This window comes from Hemicordylus capensis, chromosome 2, assembly GCF_027244095.1.
Source record: "Hemicordylus capensis ecotype Gifberg chromosome 2, rHemCap1.1.pri, whole genome shotgun sequence".
NCBI classification, from domain to species: domain Eukaryota; kingdom Metazoa; phylum Chordata; class Lepidosauria; order Squamata; family Cordylidae; genus Hemicordylus; species Hemicordylus capensis.
The window spans coordinates 260,152,575-260,173,842 of record NC_069658.1 but is presented as its reverse complement, the minus strand read 5'-3'; the positions used below and the strand labels follow the sequence as shown (position 1 = coordinate 260,173,842).

General features: G+C 44.0%; 1 protein-coding gene across 11 annotated transcripts in view; it reads left to right on the top strand.

Annotated features, from left to right (window-relative positions):
- The window catches only part of LOC128348251 (C-type lectin domain family 2 member D-like), a 51,668-nt gene that overhangs the window by 15,598 nt on the left and 14,802 nt on the right, over window positions 1-21,268 (top strand). For 5 of the 11 annotated variants that reach the window (XR_008318034.1, XM_053304017.1, XM_053304013.1 and 2 more), the window contains exons 4-7: window positions 2,069-2,200; window positions 5,298-5,497; window positions 11,355-11,458; window positions 12,583-12,682. Coding sequence is in view for 9 of the 11 variants with exons in the window: in XM_053304017.1 (XP_053159992.1) it covers window positions 2,069-2,200; window positions 5,298-5,497; window positions 11,355-11,458; window positions 12,583-12,682 (536 nt within the window). In the remaining 2 variants the exon portion in view is untranslated. Of the gene's footprint in view, window positions 1-2,068; window positions 2,201-5,297; window positions 5,498-11,354; window positions 11,459-12,574; window positions 12,683-13,257; window positions 13,277-21,268 lie in introns of those variants that run through there. The other 6 variants (XR_008318036.1, XM_053304021.1, XM_053304016.1 and 3 more) reach the window with 4 other exon arrangements.

Below are 21,268 nucleotides of genomic sequence, written 5' to 3'. Positions count from 1 at the left end.
TTGCCTCTGGGGGGGCCCCCAAGGCAGTGGGCCCCCAGACAACTGTCTCTCCTTACCCTATTATAGTTACGCCCCTGACATCTAGCTATATGCTCTTCAAACTCCCTCTTTGCATCCCTTATTGTGTCCTTGCATTTCTTTTGCCAGAGTTTGTTCCTTCCTGTTCTCTTCATTTGAGCAGGACTTTTATTTTCCGAAGGTAGTCGTCTTCCCTTTTATAGCTTCCCTGACTCTACTTGTTACCCACGCTGGCATCCTCCTGAACTTGGTGGTACCTTTCCTCCTTCTTGGTATACATTCCAAGTGTGCTTCTAGTACTGTGGTTTTAAATAAGTTCCATGCTTTCTGGAGTGATTTAACTATCCTGACTTTCCCTTTCAACTTCCTTTTGACCAGTACCCTCATTTTTGAGAAGTTTCCTCTTCTTTGACAATTCTCCACTTGCACATATGCTATAGTTACTGCTACCCAATGGTCCTGCAACTGACATCTTACACCAGGTCCTGGGCACTACTCAAGCTTTATTTTATTTATTTATTTGATTTATATACTGCCCTTCCAAAATAGCTCAGCTTAATCCAAAGTCACCATCTCGCTGGTTGGTTCCGTGACTAACTGTTCTAAGGCACAGTCATTTAGCACGTTTGGCAATTTGGACTCTCTGTCATTACCTAAATGTGAATTTACCCAGACTATATGTGGGTAGTTGAAGTCACCCATTATTACTGCCCTGTCTCTCTTTGATGCCTCTCTTATTTGTTTCTCCAACTCCAGGTCACTCTTAGCACTTTGATCCAGAGGGCGATAGCATGTCCCTAGTAACACATCTCCTTTCAGTCCTCATAATGTTACCCATAATGATTCTGTGGAGGACTCTGGTCCACCTAGGTTTTCTAGCTTATTAGAATCTATCCCTTCTTTGATATACAGTGCCACTCCTCCCCCAATCCTACCCTCCCTGTTCCTTCTATAGAGTTTATATCCAGGAATAATCGTGTCCCACTGGTTCTCACCATTCCACCAAGTTTCTGTTACATTCACTATTTCTATGTTTTCATTAGCAACCAAGTACTCCAGCTCATCTGTCTTGGATCGGAGGCTTCTGGCAATGGAATATGTACACCTATATGCCGTGTCTCTCACCTGGTGTTGGCGTGTGCTATCCCCCTTACCATCATTTGACCTCTTTGGCAAGCTGTCCTGTGTTTCTTTCTGCTCAACTCCTGGCTCTACTCTGTCCCCTTCTGGTTTATCCAAAACATGTTCACCCTCACACCTTAGGGGATTTTGCTGGCTGAAGCAGATACCACCCAGTTCCTGCCAGCAATCCCCCAGGCATCATTTTAAAAGCTGCTCTGTGACCTTCTTGATTTTTAAGTGCCAGCAGTCTGGTTCCATCGTGGTTCAGATGGAGTCTGTCCCTTTTGTACAGGCTTTGCTTTCCCCAAAATATATCCCAATGCCTAACGAATCTAAACCCCTCCTCCCGGCACCAACATCTCATCCACGCATTGAGACCCCTCAGCTCCTTCTGACTCGCTGTCCTGTATGTGGAACAGGTAGCACTTCAGAGAATGCTACCCTGGGGGTCCGGGACTTCAGTATGCTACCTAGCAGCCTAAATTTGGCTTCCTGTACTTCCCGACTGCATTTCCCAACAGGGAATGAACAGTCCTTCATTCCCAATTCTTTGTTGATTTTTGATGTTGCTGGATTGCCTTTAAACCAATCGGTCCAAAATCAAACATTTCAAACTAAAATGAAGTGAAGGGCCAAACTCCCTATCCAGCCAGTATATAAAATGTCAATCCTACTTCAATTCAGCACCAATCCAGCAATTTCACTTCCATAAAGCTGTGTTTCCTTTGGTGGGTGGGTTGTGTTGTGTTTTTTTGACACTATGCAAAGCATTTGCAACCAAAATTATCATCATAACGGATTTTATTTAGGCATTATGTTCATATTGTCAATGCAGAAACACACCAATTCCAGGTGAGATCAATATACATTCTCCTTACGTTTTGCTGGACATTATTCCTGTCATCATATATGTTTTGTTTCCTTTCAGGGAGCCAACTCTATTTTTGTTCTAAAATCTGTTCATCACTCAGAAACTTACATATCATTATTTGTATCCTCCTCCTTCTTATCATCATCATCATCATCATCATCATCTTCCTCATTGTTACACGGCAACCAGGTGAGTGTACTGACTTTATTCTTGGTGCTTGTTCCTAAGTAACCCCCAGTGTTGCTACACATTCACCCCAATCTGGTTCCAGCAGTTTGGCTTCTGTGGCTCAATTAACATTAATCGGTAACTCTGTGAGGGCTGCCCTCTCTTGGCTTTTTCCATCTTGGCTTATTCCCATTGTGATAAGCCTCTGAATCTTGAGATAATGTGGGTGGAGCCAGCTGCATGGTGTCTCCCTCTGCTGGCCAAGATGTGAGGGAACTATCTGACTGCCTCCATCTGCCTGTTTGCTGGATTCAAAATCTGCGTCAGCTAGCACTGGAAGAAGTCGTAGAGAAGCATCTGTTGTTGTTCTGCTGACAAGCATGCATTTGGCCAGGATGAGTGAAGAGGGCTGAAAGGCAAAAGAGGACACTACACAAGTAGTGCCCCTTCATCACAGGGGAGACATCCAATGCAAGAATAAGGTACCCAACTCGTGTGTGCACCTGGGAACTTGTGTGTGCATCTGGCAATGTGTGTGCATTGATTGATTGATTGATTGACTGTAAAGTGATGCACATTGGGGCAAAAAACACTAACTTCACATATACGCTGATGGGATCTGAGTTGTCAATGACTGACCAGGAGAGAGATCATAGGGTCATGGTGGACAGCTCATTGAAAGTGTCATCTCAGTCTGCGGCAGCTGTGAAAAAAGTTAATTCCATGCTAGGAACCATTAGGAAGGGGATTGAAAACAAAAATGCTAATATTATTATGCCCTTGTACAATTCTATGGTTTGGCTGCATCTGGAGTACTGAGTAGTTTTGGTCACTGTAGCTGCATTTACAGCTCAGATTGCAAACTAGTGTGTGTGTGTGTGTGTGTGTGTGTGTGTGTGTATACACAGATGTTTATGTTTGCATTTAATTTGTACTTTGACCTGTAAATAAAACCCAGACACTGACAGCACCTTCTGGGGCACGAATGTGAGTCCTGATAGGATTTGGGATCTGTGTTTGGGGGTGTTACCACGAGCAATGCCTCAGAAACACTGGCTGACATGATGCACAGCAAAACGCTGGTGTTACTGCTGGGGCTGCTGCACACTGGAAATGAGCCATGGCAAGGTTGAGCAACTGGACCATTGCACAGCTTCTTAACAGTCTGCCGGTACTTACACTGAGGAGCTTGGAGGTTCCAGAGCGCAAGTGCTTGTCACTGTCTGAAGGAGCTGCACAACCCTGCTGGACTTCCTGGTTTGCAGCAGCCCCAGTGGGTCAGTAACACCAGCGTTTCACTGCACGTCATGTCAGCCACTACGTCTTTGCCGAAGGAGACAGTCCTCCTCTACAGTGTACACAGGCTGAATTCAGATGTAATGCTAAACCATGCTTTAGCATTAGAAGGATGAGCATTGCCCTTTTCTTGGATACATGGGGAGGAAATTGGAAACTTCTGTTCATGGTTTGTAGCAAACCATGATTACTTGGTTATCTCAACTATGGTGTGTACAAATCAGTTTTTCCCCATATTTGGACAAAATGAGAAACGGGAGTTTGTTGCAAACTGTTAACAGAAGCTTCAAATTTCCTTCCCTCATGTGTGAGCCCGAGACACACCTTTCCAACACTGAACCATGATTTAGTGTTATGTCTGAATTTAGCCATGGCGTACTTGCAGGGGGGGGGCAAATTGGTGTCTTGTGTGTTACAGGTTACATGTGATGTACTTGCATTTCCCCCCTCTAATGTGTCAAGTGACCATAAATATGTTCCCGTATCTGCAAATCTTAATGGTGGAAGCTGCTTTAAGGAAGAGGAGATGGGAAAAGATCCAAACTGCCATGATGTGTATTTCAGTCTTAATGACTAAGTAGAGGTTTCACATCCTGATAAGTTTGTTTCAGTGGCTGCTTCATGTGGCCATATCACATCCTGCCCCATTGTCTTCCCTACAATTCTGCTTCTGAATTTTTCTTCTCTGGCTATCACTGTTTCAGTCTTAATAAGCCACAGTTGCTATGTTCACTGTTCTCCATTGTCGAACTCCTTCATGGCCTCCAATCTATTATTTTTCTTCCATACCATATAGCATTCAACTATAACTGGAATATATGTCTGGCTACTGCTAGTAAATCAGAATTGGGTAAAGAGCCAGGGTTGGTTCTAACAGAGTGACCTTAACATATGAATCCACAAAGATTAGTGAGGCAAGATAGTCTGCATTTTATTCTGTTTAATTACTGGGTTTAGTAATGCAGTTGTCCCTTGCCAACTGTGAGGGTTCCATTCCTAGAAACCCTCGCGGTTGGCAAATTCATGGTAGACGAGCCACTGGTTTCAATAGCAAATGGGGGGTTAGGGGAATTGTGGTCACAAAGTGAATGAAACAAAGGTGGAAAATTGAATCACCCCTGGAAATGACCCCCCCAACCCTAGTGTGTGTGTAAATTGCCAAACCATGGATACTCAGGTCGTGGTTGATGAAGACGGTCACAATTTCCCAGATGCAGATACTTATATCTGCGATTGGGAAAACAGCGATAGGCGAGGGATGACTGTACAGTACGATGGGCGAGGGATGACTGTGTAGATAGGCTTGTAATAATTATTGTGAAATAGGAACATTTGTGATCATTGCAAGGGCGACCCAATGCTCTGCTCTACTGCAGCATCCCAGTTCAGCAACAGATTAAGCTTCTCTTAGAGAACTGTGAATGCCCCCTCCCCTGAATATTTTCCGTAAAGGTTTGGTCTGGAATCTCTTGGAGGCACTTGGATTTGAGGTATTCTTCCTGATAGAAATGGTTTGAGCAAGATCATCCATTTGATGCTTTTGAACTCTGATCCCTATAAACAGACATACTCAATGTTCAGTGGAAAGCTGAACATTGCTGATAACTTTTAATTTGAAACATTTTTAATGTAATTTTAATTGTGGTTTAGCCTGGTCTTTTAACTTGTTTAACTTAATTTGTTTAACTTTATTAGTCTTATTTTATTTTATATTGTATCTATTTTATTAATGTTGTGAGCCACCCAGAGCAGTAGTGTACTGGAGGGGTGGGGTATAAATATTTTAAATAAATAAAAAGCTTTCCTTCTCTTATATTTTTAGCATCGTCAAAGACAACTGATGATGTGTGCCCTCATATGGATGTTCCTGTGCTGTATGGTCCAGCATGCCCAACTGATTGGATTGGCTATGAAAGGAATTGCTACTTTTTCTCAGAGGAAGAAAGAAACTGGACTTTTGGGCAGAGCTTTTGCAGTTCCCTTGGCTCCTTCCTGGCAGTTATTGAAAGTGAGCCAGAAAAGGTGAGACTGGCACACACAAGGAACAATACATAGGTACATGATAAAATTTCACAAGAAGGCAAATATGACCTGATAGGCATCACTGAAATTTGGTGGAATGAAACTCATGAATGGAATATAGTGCTTGAAGGATATAACATTTCCAAAAGTAGTAGATCCAGGAGAATGGGAAGGAGATTTGCATTTACATATAAAGAATGTATACACCTGCACAGAAATCCATCCATCTGAGCATGGAAGACCAGCTGAAAGTGCTTTTGTCAAAATAAAAGGAGAGAGAAATAAAAGTGATACCATAGTCGAAGTTAACTATAGACTACCTAGCCAAGTGGGAAGACACAGACACAGCTTGCCCTAGACAGATTACCAATTTTTCAAAGAGGCAGGGATTGGTAGTAATGGCAAACTTTTATTTTCCTGATATCTGTTGGAAGTCTAATTCTGCTAAGAGTGAGAAGTCCAATAAATTCTTGATCTCCCTTGCTGACGTCATATTTTAGAAGGTGAAAGATGGAATGAGGGGGTCAGCCATCCTGGCCTTAGTTCTTGCCAACAGGGAATAATTGGTTGATGAAATGAAAGTGGGAGGCACCTTGAGGGAAAGTGACCACGCCGTCTTGGAATTCATGATATCGAGGGGAGTGAAAACTTCAGTAAGTCAGACATGCATCCTAGATTTCAGAAAAGCTGCCTTTATTGAGCTCAGAAAAAGCCTAGGTAGGATCTATGGATAGGAATCCTATGGGGGGAAATCAGAGAATTGAGAGATTCTGAAAAGTGAGATACTGAACGTACAATTGCAAATAATTCCCAAGCATAGGACAAATGGGAGACATCAAATTGTGGGCTGTTCTGCCTTCTGGCCCTTCCCCCAACTCATGGCTGCTGGGGTGCTTTGGCAATGTACCCTCTAGTTTGAAGGTCCTATTGTATAATGCCAGGTACGTTAATAGAAAGACATCAGCCATCCAGGATCTTATCTTGAATGAACATGCTGTCCTGGCTTATATGACGGAAACCTAGTTGTATGAGATGGGTAGGGTCAATCCCAGGTTTCCTGATCCAGCAACAGGTACATCTTGAGGGTCGAAGAGGGGGAGTCACAGTTATCTATCATAGCTCCATTCTCCTCTCCAGAGGTCCGATCCCGGAATTTTGAGTGTTTGTTCCTGAGACTGGATGTCTGAGACAGTACAGGGATTCTGTTGGTGTACCACCCATCCCACTGTGCCACAGTCTTCCTGCCTGAGCTGCTGGAGTCTTGGAAACATTTGCTAGGCCACGAGCTCCCAACTTTGGGTCCTCACCGGGAAAGTCCAAAGTCTGGTCTTGTGGCAGCAAGCATGACTTATTCCCTTAGCTAAGCAGGGTCCACTCTGGTTACATTTGAATGGGAGACTACATGTGAGCACTGTAAGATATTCCCCTCAGGGGATGGAGCCACTCTGGGAAGAGCAGAAGGTTTCAAGTTCCCTCCCTGGCTTTTCCAAGATAGGGCTGAGAGAGAGATTCCTGTCTGCAACCTTGTTGAAGCTGCTGCCAGTCTGTGGAGACAGTTCTGAGCTAGATAGACCAATGGTCTGACTCAGTATATGGCAGCTTCCTATGTTCCTGTCTGCAGAGGATGGTAGTGGACGTGGCTCCCCTCAGCCCAGAGCCTCCTTAGCACTGCAGTGTGGCTGCTGGAAGGAAGGAAGGAACAGGCAAGTTTGGGTGGTGGTGGGGAGGTTGGGGTGACAAAGAATACCCATACGTTTATTAGGTTTATTGAATTAGAGGATTTCACTGTGAAGGAAACTTGCTGGTTTGTGCTAGTGTGTTGTTCCTGTCTAGGGGTGTGCACCGGACCGCGGACCTGCGGCTCGGCACTGGGGTGGGGGGGTCCATTAAGGGCGGGGGGGGCTTTACTCACCCCTCCCGCGCTTTGCTGCTTCGGCGCCATAATTACTTTAAAAAATGCGCCGCAGAATCATTTGCCGCTCCGGGGCTCCTTGACTTCAAAATCGGGCGGCAGGATACTTCCCTGCCGCCCCCAAAGCCCCCTCAAGCCATTTGAGCTCTTTAAATCTCGCCCCGGACCGAGTGCTAAAGCGCTCGGGCGGGCGGCGGGGAGATGTCCGTCCGTCCGCCCGCCCGCTTCCCTGCTTTCTGCGAAGTGCAGGGAGCCTTCTGCGCGCGCGCGTGCGCAGAAGCAGGGAGCCTTCTGCGCGCGCGCGCGCGCAGAAGGCTCCCTGCACTTCGCAGAAGGCAGGGAAGGGGGCGGGCGGACGGACGGACATCTCCCCGCCGCCCGCCCGAGCGCTTTAGCACTCGGTCCGGGGCGAGATTTAAAGAGCTCAAATGGCTTGAGGGGGCTTTGGGGGCGGCAGGGAAGTATCCTGCCGCCCGATTTTGAAGTCAAGGAGCCCCGGAGCGGCAAATGATTCTGCGGCGCATTTTTTAAAGTAATTATGGCGCCGAAGCAGCAAAGCGCGGGAGGGGTGAGTAAAGCCCCCCCCCGCCCTTAATGGACCCCCCCACCCTAACCCTCCCGAACTAAAACCACCCCTTGTCCGGACCGGTTCGGAGGCCAGTAGAATGGCCTCCGAACCGATCCGTGCACACTACTATTCCTGTCTATAATGCTAAAACTGCAAGAATGTGTGAAGTTCAATGAACTTACATTATGAGACACAAATAGGAATTAACTGCAGCTATTAGGATACAACACAACTAGATGGGGCTTCATTAGTTAGAGTTAAACTGAATGTTGGAAGTTTATTGCTGGAATTAAGTCTGTATATTTATGATTTAAAAGGGAGTTAGATTAAATTTGGACCAGTACCCTTACGGACCAGTAATAGGACTGGCACCGGTCCACAGACCAGCGGTTGAGAAACACTGCTGTAGACATTATATATCTTGATTTCAGCAAAGCATTTGACAAAGTCTCCTACAATAGGCTTCCCTCCAGCTGTTTTTGGGCTACCGTAATCCCCATCCACAGTGGCCAATAGCCAGGGATTATGGGAGTTGTAGGCCAGCATCTGTAAGAGGGCAGAAGTTGAACATCCCTGAGTTGATGCTACTGTTAGGTGGATTCACAGCTGGTTGAACAAATGTACCCAGAGAGTACTCATCAATGGCTCCATGTCATCCTGGAGGGAGGTATCAAGTGGAGTGCTGCAGAGATCCATTTTAATAAATGTGTTGGAGGAGGGAGTAGCGGGGATGCTTATCAGTTTTGCAGATGACATACAAACCTCCAAGGACCCTTCCAACTCTAAAGGTTGATGCTGTAATTTCCTAAAGTGCTATAGTGGTATACTGTCCCTACAGGAAGCACAAAATAGCCCTGATGTAACTTGCTCTGAGATAATTTGACATAAACACACTGTCCGTCGTGGCTCCTGGACCATTTTGTTTGCCAATTTATAGAAATAACTTAGTGTGGATAGTGAAATGCAAGCTTGAGGGGAAAACAGCCCTAATCAGACATTATGCTGCATGTCTGCACAGGAAGGGATGTGCAGGGCCGGTTCACCCATGAACCGGACCACCACAAACTGGGCTGGTTTGAGTGCTTTGATTGTGAACGAGCTGATCAGTTCAACCAAACATGTTCACTTTGGTGCACGGATGACAAGCAGTCCGTGCACACCCCGTGTACAGGTAGGTGTCTGTACACATGTGCATGTTTTGTAGGTTCACTCATTTGAGGGTAGAGGCTTCCTTAAATGCAGGGTTGCAGTTAGTGAATGGTTACTATGTGGATAATGGCATGTGGAACCACTGTACACAGTTTGTACATGCTTTGAACATAATGTGAGAATAGAGCAACAGAGAGGCTGGGATGTTTTTTGATCACATATGATGCACAAGACAGGCTGGAATAGTACTAGGGTGACTAGCTGCAACAGACTCTTGATCAGAGGACTGGGCCTCCTATGACTTCATTAGAATAAGGAATTTCAGTAGGTACAGCTTATTGGTGATAATGCCACAAGGGCAAGTAGCTGCATTTCTAAGATTCTCTTTTCTACACAACAGTTAAAGAGACTGGAGCTTTCCCCAAGATCTCAGTCATATTTCCATATAAAAGTAGTTCGGTTTGAGGTAGGCACACAACATTTATTCTGATTTATGAAGCATACAACCCATTCTTATATCCTTTCTCAGACCTCTCGCTTCCTTTCTTGGTTTAAAATAACTGATAGTTCTTGATAACTTGTTATGCATGCCACTTTGTGGGGAGGAATGCATAACTTGTATGTCTAGTCCACTTGTGCTAATTAAGTATTTGGTGCAATGTACAGTAGGTGATGAGCATCATATAACTGAGTCAAACACAGCATATAACCAGCAGAGGGCAAGTGAGCTCAGGGTAAGCCAGCTGAGATGGGATGGGGGAATGGAGAAAGGTCTGTGATGTGGGACCTTCACTGAGAATCTTTATGAGACCAGTTTACAAATGGCAAACTCCTTGTTGTGGCTGCTAAATAGGACCAAGTAGACAGTTTAAGTAGAAGACATACCAAGGCCCGAATGAGCAGACCATCAAACAATTCTGAGCTAAGTTTGAGTGTGGCAAGCACCAGGCCCGGCTTGCCAGGTGGCTAGTGATGAGTATACTCTCAATTAAAAGCAAATATTTGAGTCTTATAGTATTGTGGGGAAATATCTGGATTGGTGAAGAAAGAGAGAGTTGTGCCACTGGTCATCCCACTCCACCCCATTCTTTTCTCCCCTTTTGCCTGAGGGCTTGTAACCACTCCCTTTGCCATTGTTTTGTTTGCTTCACATGCTTTGTAACAAATCAATGTTTGGGAAATTTCCCTTCTGCATTATTTTGGTGGGGTGGGGATTGATATGCCTGTATCTGACAACTGTTTAGTGAGGACCAGGGACAGGATGTCTTCTGTAGTGATGCTGCAGTTCTGAAATGTTTTCCCTGGGAAAATCTGCCTAGCCCTTTCCCACTAGCTGTATTTAAAAAGGTTGTGGATGCTCCACTCTTTTGTAAAGCTTTTTATTGAAGTTTTGGTATTTAGTGCTGCACTTGTTGCAGGCCCATTGGCTTTAATTTTGCTGCTTTTTGTTTGCTTTTCTGGCTGCTTTAGTATTCCTTTAACATTATTCCTATTTATTTATTTGTTTATTACATGTATATCCTGCTTTTCCTCCAAATTGCTCAGAGCTACATGCTTATTTTTATGCTCACAACAACCATGTGAGGTAGGTTAGGCTGAGAGATACATGACTGGCCGAGAGTCACCCAGTGAGTTTCATGGTTGAATGGGGATTCAGACTCGGGTCTTCCCAGTCCTAGTCCAACACTCTAAGCACTACACTATGTTGGCTCTCTGTTTTAATTATAATGAATTAAAAGCTTCTGTGTGAGGCCTGTTGCCTCCTCTCCCATCCAGTGTAGGTTTGAAGACTTCTGCATTAATCAGTAACACACATTACTGGAAAATAGGGGATAGAACAGGAATTATTTTGAACATGCTGGTCTAAACCTAAAACTGAGAGGATATGCACTCCGATCAGTGTTCCCTCTAACAGAGATTCCCAGATGTTGTGACTACAGCTCCCAGAGTCCTCAGCTGCAATGGCTTTTGCTTGGGAATTCTGGGAGTTCTAGTCAAAAACATTTGGGAATTCCTATTAGGGGAACACTGACTCCAACTGGCTTTTACTAATGGATGCATTGTGTACATGGGAGTGGAGCTGGAGTGCCATGAGGAGCTTGTCATCCTCCTGAACTGATGTCTGTGCAGGCATGAATCCTTTTATTGTGTATACACTGAGGTTCATAACAAGGATCAAGAATGATTTTGAACATGCTGGTCTAAACCTACTTTTGTGTGCCTCGAAGGTGTTCATACTGCGCTACAAGGGCAAAGCTGATCACTGGATTGGCCTCAAGAAGGATTCCAACCAAGCCTGGAAATGGGCAGATGGGACAGAATTCAACAACACGTGAGTTCCTGTTCTTCAGGGCTTTGGGATGGTAATTGTAAAGCGGGAGCAGCGTGGCAACTCTAGTTTGAGACAGACAGTGAGTCAATTTCAGAAACACTTGATGTAAAAACATATACAAGCTCAGGAGGGAGGGAACGGGGTCCATGATTGTCCATATTGTTTTACTTGAAAGTTGTTCTAAAGTGGCTTTAGGGGAAATCTTATGTAGGGATTAATATCAATTTTTAAAGTATTGAATTGGAGGAGGATGAGATTAGAGAGAATTAAGCTGAATGTGAGGCAAAGGATTTTTAAATTAAGGAAGCTGAGAAGAAAATTGTATTAAATATGCTGCTATATTAAATATGCTAATATAAAGCAAGTCAAATAACAGAAAATAGCTAACAATTGTAGATCAAACAAGAAAATAACTATTTTTACAAAATTCAATAAAAGGAGCCTATCTGATTATAAAATAAAACAATGTTGATGTTCTTGCCATAAGTCTTACAGTACTTGTTAGTTTAGCCATAAAGATGAAGCCTCAAATGGTTGTATCCAAAAATAGTCATTTCTAAGCACCATTGAAAACATTGGCTGTCCTAAAGACTAGGGACACTTTGGCTGGATGATTTGCAGACTAACACAGCTGGGAGGGATTTTCTGCAATCGCCCTTCCTTCAGCAGCAGCCCGTGCCACCCAAGAATAGGCCTCTTAGAGTCATGCAGCCTTCAGGGACATATTTTCAGGTGACACCGGCAGTGAGGGAAGGAAGGAAGGGGAGATAGCAGAAAATTCCCTCTCATACTCACATTAGTCTGGAAATCATAATACTGTACCAGTAGTTCATTAGTCTGGATGTCAGCAAGTAAGTCAAATTAGTTGTGACTGTAACCCTTTAATTTCATTGGGATTTAATCATGACTAACTTTCTTTGGATGGAGCCCATAAGAAGAACATAGCGGGATAGTTTGACTCCTCTCAGATCCTCCAGTTTTTGCCTTTTTCCCCTGTAAAGGCCTCTTTTTCTGGATTATCCCCTCACTATTTTATTGTTTTTACTCTCAGGACTATTGCTTTTTCTTGTTATATTTCTTATTCTACTTTTTATCTCACTTGGGATATTATTTTAGCCCTTCAGGATGGGCAGAAGGAATTGCTCAGGAGCTGCTCTCCCTGCTTCAGTCCCGGCTTCAAAGAGACGCTCCAAGCTGCTGAAGTTGGACTCTTTCCGGCCATCTGTGAGTTCCTTGATTTCCATTCCATTACAAAACAGATTTGCTCCGTTAGAGGATATTTGTGCCTCCACAGAAGCTGCTGTTGAGGATTATTCTGGTGACCCCCGCCCCCCGAATGGCTCCTCACAGGAGACGCAGTGTAGCATTGATCAAAACATTCTACTATCTCAATTCTGCAATTTAACTGTGGCATGCTGCAATACATTCCACAGACACTAAAGAGACTGGAATCTAAGACTGGTGAGATCATGAAGCTTGTTTTAACCCAGAGCCAGTCTTGCTCACATTCCCACCGTGAAGGCAAATACTAAAACAAAGATAGCTTCACCGGCTAATGGGCCATTGAATCGTATCTCCTTTCCTTTACTTGACAACAAAGCTAACCTCAGACTTCAACCTAATTGTGTTATGCTCTCTATTGCTCGTCAGCCATGTAACCGTCATAACTGGGTACACAAAACTTCTATCCTTCACTCAATAAGCCTCTTAACTGCCCGTTCTATCTCAAGCTATGACCTCATTAAATACAAACACTTGCCAGATGTTAATTATAATCAGAGGATTTTACTTACATTCAGGAACTCCAGTTTTCCAGAGCTACTTTTTTGATCAAGAGAGTACCTGGCCAGATTCAGTATTTCAACCCAGAGATGTTTTGTAAATTCTACTGTTAACCCTCTAGCTGTGAGGGAGACACACCTGCCACTCTCTGCACCTCGCCCTCGGCCTTACAGCCTCAAGAGAACAAAGCTAAGCAGTAAAACACCCGGGCCTAAGATAACTTCGCATTCCATTCCTCAAGGTCAGCTTCCCTGCGTACTTTCAACTAAGACTCCCTCCCAAGAGAAAGGAACTGAGGCAGAAACTTTAACCTTTTATGCTGCTCCAAAGCTTATTTCTGCATTACAGGACTATGCTGATATTCTTCCCTTATCGGATACAACAAAGTCCTTGCTCGAGGTAGCTGACGGTTTGGCTGAACTGAGTAAACAAAGTCAAGCTGCTTCTCTCTCCATAGCTGGGAACTCCTCTCCTGTTAACCATCTATCTGCTGACGTTCCTATGGATGTGGACACGTTGAAACTGGCATACATGGCTTTACAAGATAATGGCCAAATTGAGGAAGACCATTGGGCGGGCTTGGCAAATGACCCCAATTTTTGCGCAATTTTTTCCTTGCTGGATTCTAAACAGCACTCTTCTCCTGTTAAAGCTCTAAAAAAGACTGGTGCTAGGCCTCTCCTGGATGACAACGATAATGGTCCCTCATTTCCAACTATTAAGGATGTTACCGCTAACTCTGCTGATACTGCAATCGCCCCATCTTCCCCTTCTCCCGCTACACTAAGAATGATAGAAGATCCTATTACTCTTTCATCTGATGATGACGCAAGTCTGATTTGCATTCCAACTATCCCAACTCCTCAAGATGACCCTATCTCCACTTGCAGATTATCTGCTCCAACCAATATTCCCAATTGCTCTTTGCTGCCAGAACCCCTGGCCACTGATGCCACGTTATGTGAACCTGAGCCTAACTCTACCCCCGTGGCTACCCAGATTCCAACTGATTGACTTCTGGCTGGGCCAGAACAGATATCGATCTTAGCCTGGAATACCGGTGGTTGGAACAGTAAATGTCGTGACCCGGGTTTTTCAACTGTTGTTTCCCATTTTGACATCTTGATGATCCAGGAAACTTGGTTAACAGGAGATCTTCTTCTCCCTGGTTATACATCTTTTCTACTAGCGGCCAAGGCTGAGGGGGGCAGGGGCAGACCGAAGGGTGGTATTGCGGTCCTTGTATCTACATCTCTTAAATGCAAATTGACTTACCTTGGCTCCCTTGACACATATGCGTTAGCTGTTTTACTTACTTCTGGGAATTTTAATTTAGTGTTGATAAATATCTATATTCCACCTTTAGGTTCACACACTCTTGTTAGGGTGATCTGGCTAAATTTAGAAGCATTCATTTCTCATATCCAGATTTCACAGCATGACTTACATTATGTAGTGGCGGGAGACTTCAATGCTCACATTGGTCTGGATGATGGTGCTCTTTATGCCAAATTTCATTGTTACCCTCTGACTGTGGAACCTCCATTCCCTTTACTCGTTAGATGCTCTAAAGATTCTAGAGCTAATGCCTCTGGTTTAAATTTACTCCAGTCATTTAATAAGTTGGATTTGCACTTTCTTAATGGAACGGTCCCCACTGATTTCCCCGCAGAGTTTACATACTGGGTGGGAGCTAGACCTTCCTTAATTGACTATGTGGCTATTTCTCCGGTTTGGCCTCAGTTGTTAGGAATTTTCAAGTTGTTAAACGACCAGAGAGTGATCACTTCCCCCTGCTTCTGAATATTGGTTGGAAAGGCCTTGCTAGGTTAGACTGCAGACAAGACCTCTGCAGGAATGATGGACCTATACTCCAGCGAGCGAGATGGTCTCCTTTCCTGCTTAATTGAGTAAATTTGCTCCTAAATTCTCAGGATGCCATCTCCCTGCGAGATGCCCTAATTGGGAGAGGATTGCAGATTTCCTCTCCAGCTATCTTAGATCTTTATGATAGCCTAATTAGTCTTCTTTCACCGATGCTCATCAACTCTTGTCCTCCAGCTAGTCAGTGCCATAGAGCCCCCTCCCATTCATGGTTTGATTCCGAGTGCTGTGCTGCCAAGAGGGCCCTCATTCAGGCCTTTAAATCCCATGCTGAAGGTGCCTCTGTACTCTGCTCGCAGGACTTACTTAAACTGAGGCATCAATACAAGAAATTGTTGAAATTTAAGAAATTTCAATCTACTAAAGAAAAATGGTCTGAACTAATTGATGCGGCTAAATCGAGGAATCAAACAAGGTTCTGGTGACTGATTTCTTCTTCTCACGTGAGAGTTCCCTCCTCGCCGACCTTTATTTTCCCCACGGAGTTATGGGAGTGTCATTTCCATAAACTCTACAGTCAAACTGATTCCACAGAAGCTAATTAGAATTAAATACTTCTGACCTTTCCCATTGGAACCCAGTTACATGCTCAGAAATTGAGGCCCTTGTCAAACAAACTAAACCCGGTAAAGCTCCCAGGATCGACCTCATCATTATTGAGATTATACGCTCTAACTTAGATTGGTGGGCTCCTGTTGCTTCATTATTCTCATTCATCGACAATACTGCCAAAATTCCTCAGGATTGGGGGGTTGCTTTAATTTATAAAAAAGGAAGTAGACAAGATCCCGCAAATTACTGCCGAATTAGCCTTTTGAGCATTATTTCTAAATTATATGCGAAACATCTCCTGACAAAATTGATTGACTGGATTGATGCCTATAACATCCTGGCTCCTGAACAAGGCGGATTTCGCGAAGGCCGATCGACCATTGAGCAGGCTTTTATACTCCAACACCTGGCTGAGAAATATACTTGCAAACCTGGCTCTGCCCTCTATGCGGCATTCATTGACTTAAAATCTGCTTTTGATTCCATCTCTAGGGGCCGCCTTTGGGCAAAGTTGAGGGATTTATCTATAGATAAGCATCTCCTATTATTAATCTATAAGCTACATGAAAATACGTCCGTAAGAGTTCGTTGTAGTGCACGGGGTCACTTATCTGCTGAAATCCCCACACATAGAGGAGTCAGACAGGGGTGTATTTTAGCCCCTGTCTTGTTTAACATCTATATTAACTCTATAGTAACCCATATGAATGCTCCTTCTATTCATCCGCCCAAACTGGCACATAAACATATATCATTTTTGCTGTATGCCGATGACATGGTTCTCCTGTCACTGACTCCAGTCGGCCTAAGGCTGGCGCTTGCATCACTCAGCTCTCTTTGTGCAGAGGAGGCCATTGAGGTAAACTACCAGAAAACTAAAGTACTGGTATTTGCCAAATGTCCTAAGCCCCATGCATGGAAAATAAATGGTCAATTAATTGAACAAGTTAAAATATTTAAATATCTTGGTATAGTTTTCCATGCTTCGGGAGACCGTCAGGCCCACTTGAACTATGCTATACAGAATGCACAACAATCGGCCAACTCAATTAGATCTTTTTACTTCACGAACGGCGCTGCAAATATACCTGCTGCCATTAAACTCTTCGCAGCTAAATTACACCCACAGCTTATGTATGGTGCACAATTGGGCCCTTTTTGCAATTTTTCACCTCTGGAGGCCATACAGATGAAATTTCTTAGATCCATATTCCAGGTCCCAAACAGTGTTTCAAATGCCGCTATTAGACAGGAGGCAGGCCTTTATACTTTGGAATCGGTTTATTGGAAATGTATTTTCCTATTCTGGTTAAAATTGAAGTTCTTACAAGGGGGATTAGTCCCTCTCACTATGACCGACTCCTTTGATTCGAAATGGAAACGGTTGCTCAAAATAAAATCTCAACTTTATGGGATTCCACTTGAAGAACTTGTTAGGATGAGCTTTACCACAGCTATGAAGGTCATTAAACAGCGAATAATCGATACTGACCTACAGGTTGAAGCCTCCAAAATACCAAGAGGTTTGTATATAGGTAACCAGCTCTTCAATCTTAAGCCCGCTGATTACCTAAGTAACATAACATTTCCTAAATTTAGGCGTGCCTTGACTCTCACACATCTTAATGTTCTTCCAACAGCTATTCTTAAGGGAAGGTTCAAGGGGACTCCTTACGCGTCGCGCCTCTGCCCTTGTGGCTCAGGTGCTATTGAGTCTACTGCACATTTTATTCTTTACTGTGACCTCTACAGGGATGCCCATTTAGATTTTATTTCACCCTGGTTGAAGTCTTTTCCTGGCCATTCAGATGACTTTTATCTTGATTTATTATTGTCTAAATTTGATATTATGAGTACTAATTCTGTGGCCAAGTTTTGTTATATTGCATGCAAGTTGCATATTGCCATTTTATGATGTCTTTTTCTTTTGTTTTTTTGTTCTGGTCGTTGATCAAAATAAAAGCTGATAGCACCTTGACAGAACATAGAACAGCCCTGCTGGATCAGGCCCATGGCCCATCTAGTCCAGCATCCTGTTTCACACAGTGGCCCACCAGATGCTACTGGAAGCCCACGGGCAGTTGCTGAGGGCATGCCCTTCCTCCTGCTGTTACTCCCCTGAAACTGGTATTGAGAGGCATCCTGCCTTTGAGGCTGGAGGTGGCCTATAGCCCTCCGACTAGTAGCAGTTGATAGACCTCTCCTCCATAAAGTTATCCAGACCCCTCTTAAAGCCATCCAGGTTGTTGGCTGTCACCACATCTTGTGGCAGAGAACATTGAGTCTACACTTTCAGTGAGCTCTCCACCATGACCCCCAGATCTCTCTCCTGGTCAGTCACCGACAGCTCAGATCCCATCAATGTATACTTGAAGTTGGAGTTTTTCGTCCCATTGTGCATCACTTTATACTTGCCAACACTGAACCGTTGTCGCCCATTTTCCCAGTTTAGAGAGATGCTTTTGGAGCTCCTCAAAATCTGTTTTGGATTTCACTACCCTAAATAGTTTGGCGTCATCTGCAAATTTGGCCACCTCGCTGCTTATCCCTGCTTCTAGATCATTTATGAATAACTTTAATAGCACCGGTCTTAGTACAGATCTCTGGGGGACCCCACTTCTTACTTCCCTCCATTGTGAAAATTCTCCATTTATACCTACCCTCTGTTTCCTGTCTTTCAACCAATTAGCAGTCCACGCATGTACTTGTCGCCTTATCCCATGACTGCTAAGTTTCCTCAAGAGTCTTCAATGAGGAACTTTGTCGAACGCTTTTTGGAAGTCCAGGTATACTATGTCAACCAATTCACCTTTATCCATACACTTGTTGACACTCTCAAAGAACTCCAAAAGGTTGGTGAAACAAGATTTCCCTTTGCAGAAGCTATGCTGGTTCACTCGCAGCAGGGCCTGTTCTTCTATGTGCTTTACAATTTTTTCCTTGATGATGCTTTCCAACAATTTGCCTGGAACAGACATTAAGCTAACCGGCCTTTAATTTCCCGGATTCCCCCTGGATCTCTTTTTAAATATCGGTGTTACATTGGCTACTTTCCAGTCCTCTGGTACAGAGCCTGATTTTAGGGATAAGTTATCTATTTTTGCAAGGAGGTTGGCAATTTGCCATTTGAACTCTTTCAGGACTCTTGGATGGGTGCCATCCGGCCCTGGCAATTTACTAGTTTTCAGTTTTTCCAGACAATTTAGAACATCATCTCTTATCACTTCTATCTGACTCAGTTATTTAGCCTCTATCTTCAAAGAGCCTGGTTCAGGAACAGGTATATGCTCAGTATCCTCTGCCATGCAAAGAACTCATTTAGCTTCTCTGCAACCTCCATATCCTCCTTCACTCCCTCATTGTCTAACGGTCCAACAGCCTCCCTGATAGGTTTCTTGCTTCTTATGTACTTATGATTTTAGCTAAACGTTCCTCAAACTCTCTTTTTACCTCCCCTTATTGTCACCTTGCATTTCATTTGCCAGAGTTTGTGTCCCTTTCTGTTCTCTTTATTTGGACAGGCCTTCTAATTTCGGAATTAAGTCTTCTTCTCCTTTATGGCTTCCTTGACTTTACCTGTTAACCATGCTGCCACTTTCCTGGACTTAGTGATACTTTTCCTCCTTTTGGGTATACTTGCTAACTGGGCTTCTAGTATTGTGGTTTTGAGTAAACTCCATGCATTCTGGAGCGAAGTGACTCTCCTGATTTTCTGGTGGCTCCCACGATCAGGCAAAATTGGACTAGGCTCCCATAGGCCGATTTTGCCTGATTGTGGGAATCGCTCCAACTTCTTAAAGCAAGATGGTTACAAGGTTTCAGTGTAAAGAAGCATATTTGTTCCAGAGTGTTGTTAAAATTCTTAATTTACAACTTACAGAGATGGTAGTTTTTCTCAGATAACAGACAGTTGTAGTTCGTTCGTTGTCCCCCCTCCCCTTGGCATTGAGGTGGCTTGCTTAGATATTTTCTTTCTGATCTGTCTCCTTTCTGAGAACTCTTAAGTCTTTACACAGGCAATGGCTTTCTTACAGAGAGAGCTGATTTACCCCCTGCCTCTACTTAAGCCCTACTTCTCTCATTCTAGGACAGTATACCTTTTTTTCTGGACAGTACACCTTTTTTCCTCCAAGCCTCCCCTCTTAACCATCTGACCAACTATCCTTCAACTGATCTTTAACAACTTTTCTCTGTCTTCTCTCTCTAAGCAGGATTTCTCTGTCCTTCCTGCAGTGGTCTCACTGTTGCTTCAGCATCCCTAGCAGTTAAGCTCCCCTAACCTTTGACCTCCTACCTATAGTTTCAGTAACAATTTACACTTTATTTCTTTATTTTATTAGATTTTTATACTGCCTTTCATTAAAATAATCTCAATCAGTGTTCCCTTTAATTTTTTTCATCAGTGAGCGGAATGAGTTTTGTTCTGGGCAACAGTATCAAGGCAGTGTGTGCACTAGGAGTGTGCATGGTTCGGTCCGGCACAATTCAAAAGACCGCCGGACCGGTCCGGAGGTCCAGCAGTCCGGATGGGCGGGGGACTGTTGCTTTAAGCGGGGGGGGGGTGGTGGTAGTACTTACACACACACACACCCGCCGCTCTTCCCCCTCTGCTGCTGTGTCATTTGAAAAATCTTCTTGGGGTGGCAGAGTTCCTCTGCCGCCCCTGCCCCCATCATTGTTTGTAAAGCCTTCAAAGAGACGAGCGTGCGCGCCGCGCAGGCGCATACATGCCACTAGTGCTCGTCTCTTTGAAGGCTTTACAAACAACGATGGGGGCAGGGGCGGCAGAGGAACTCTGCCGCCCCAAGAAGATTTTTCAAATGACACAGCAGCGGAGGGGGAAGAGCGGCGGCGGGGGGGGAAGTACTACCCCCCCCCGCTTAAAGCAACAGCCCCCCCCATGCCGGACCGGGGGTGCACCAGAACATGCACACCCCTAGTGTGCACATGTGCATTATTACGTGCCACTATACATGCCCCCCCCCGTAAATATGGAAGGAAAGAAGTGTACTTTACCATTCTATTTATCTACTGTTTTAAAAGCAATTGTATTTGCCATTGGATGTTAAAAGTGGCCTATAACATAATCATAATAATCTAAACTAAAAATGGTCTAAGTTTTGTTTATTTAAATTTGAGTTAATCCTTGCCAAACATAAATTCAAGTAGCTGGGGGCAAGGGCGGAGTCATAATTCTGTGAACTTTAAATATTCAACACAATTCCAGAACTAACAAAAAAGAGTCCTATGGCACTTTGAAGACTAACAAACATAACGTACACTTTCATCAGATGCATGAATAGCTGTGTGTGTGTGAGTAATATATACACTAAAAATATTTATATATTGCTTTTCAACCAAAGGAAATTCTCAATCATTTACATAGTAAAAGGTATGAGAAAATAGTTCACTGTCCCAAAAGCAGAGGTGACCAGTGAGAGGTACCTTTTTAAAAGACATTACCCTTCATACGCCAGCACCTGGTGCTGAGATCAGCGGCACCCCACCCATCATCCCGCGCAGCCACTGCCCCACCTGCAGCACTCATCTGGCCTGGGGGAGTATGAAAGGCAATGTCTTTTATAGGTACCT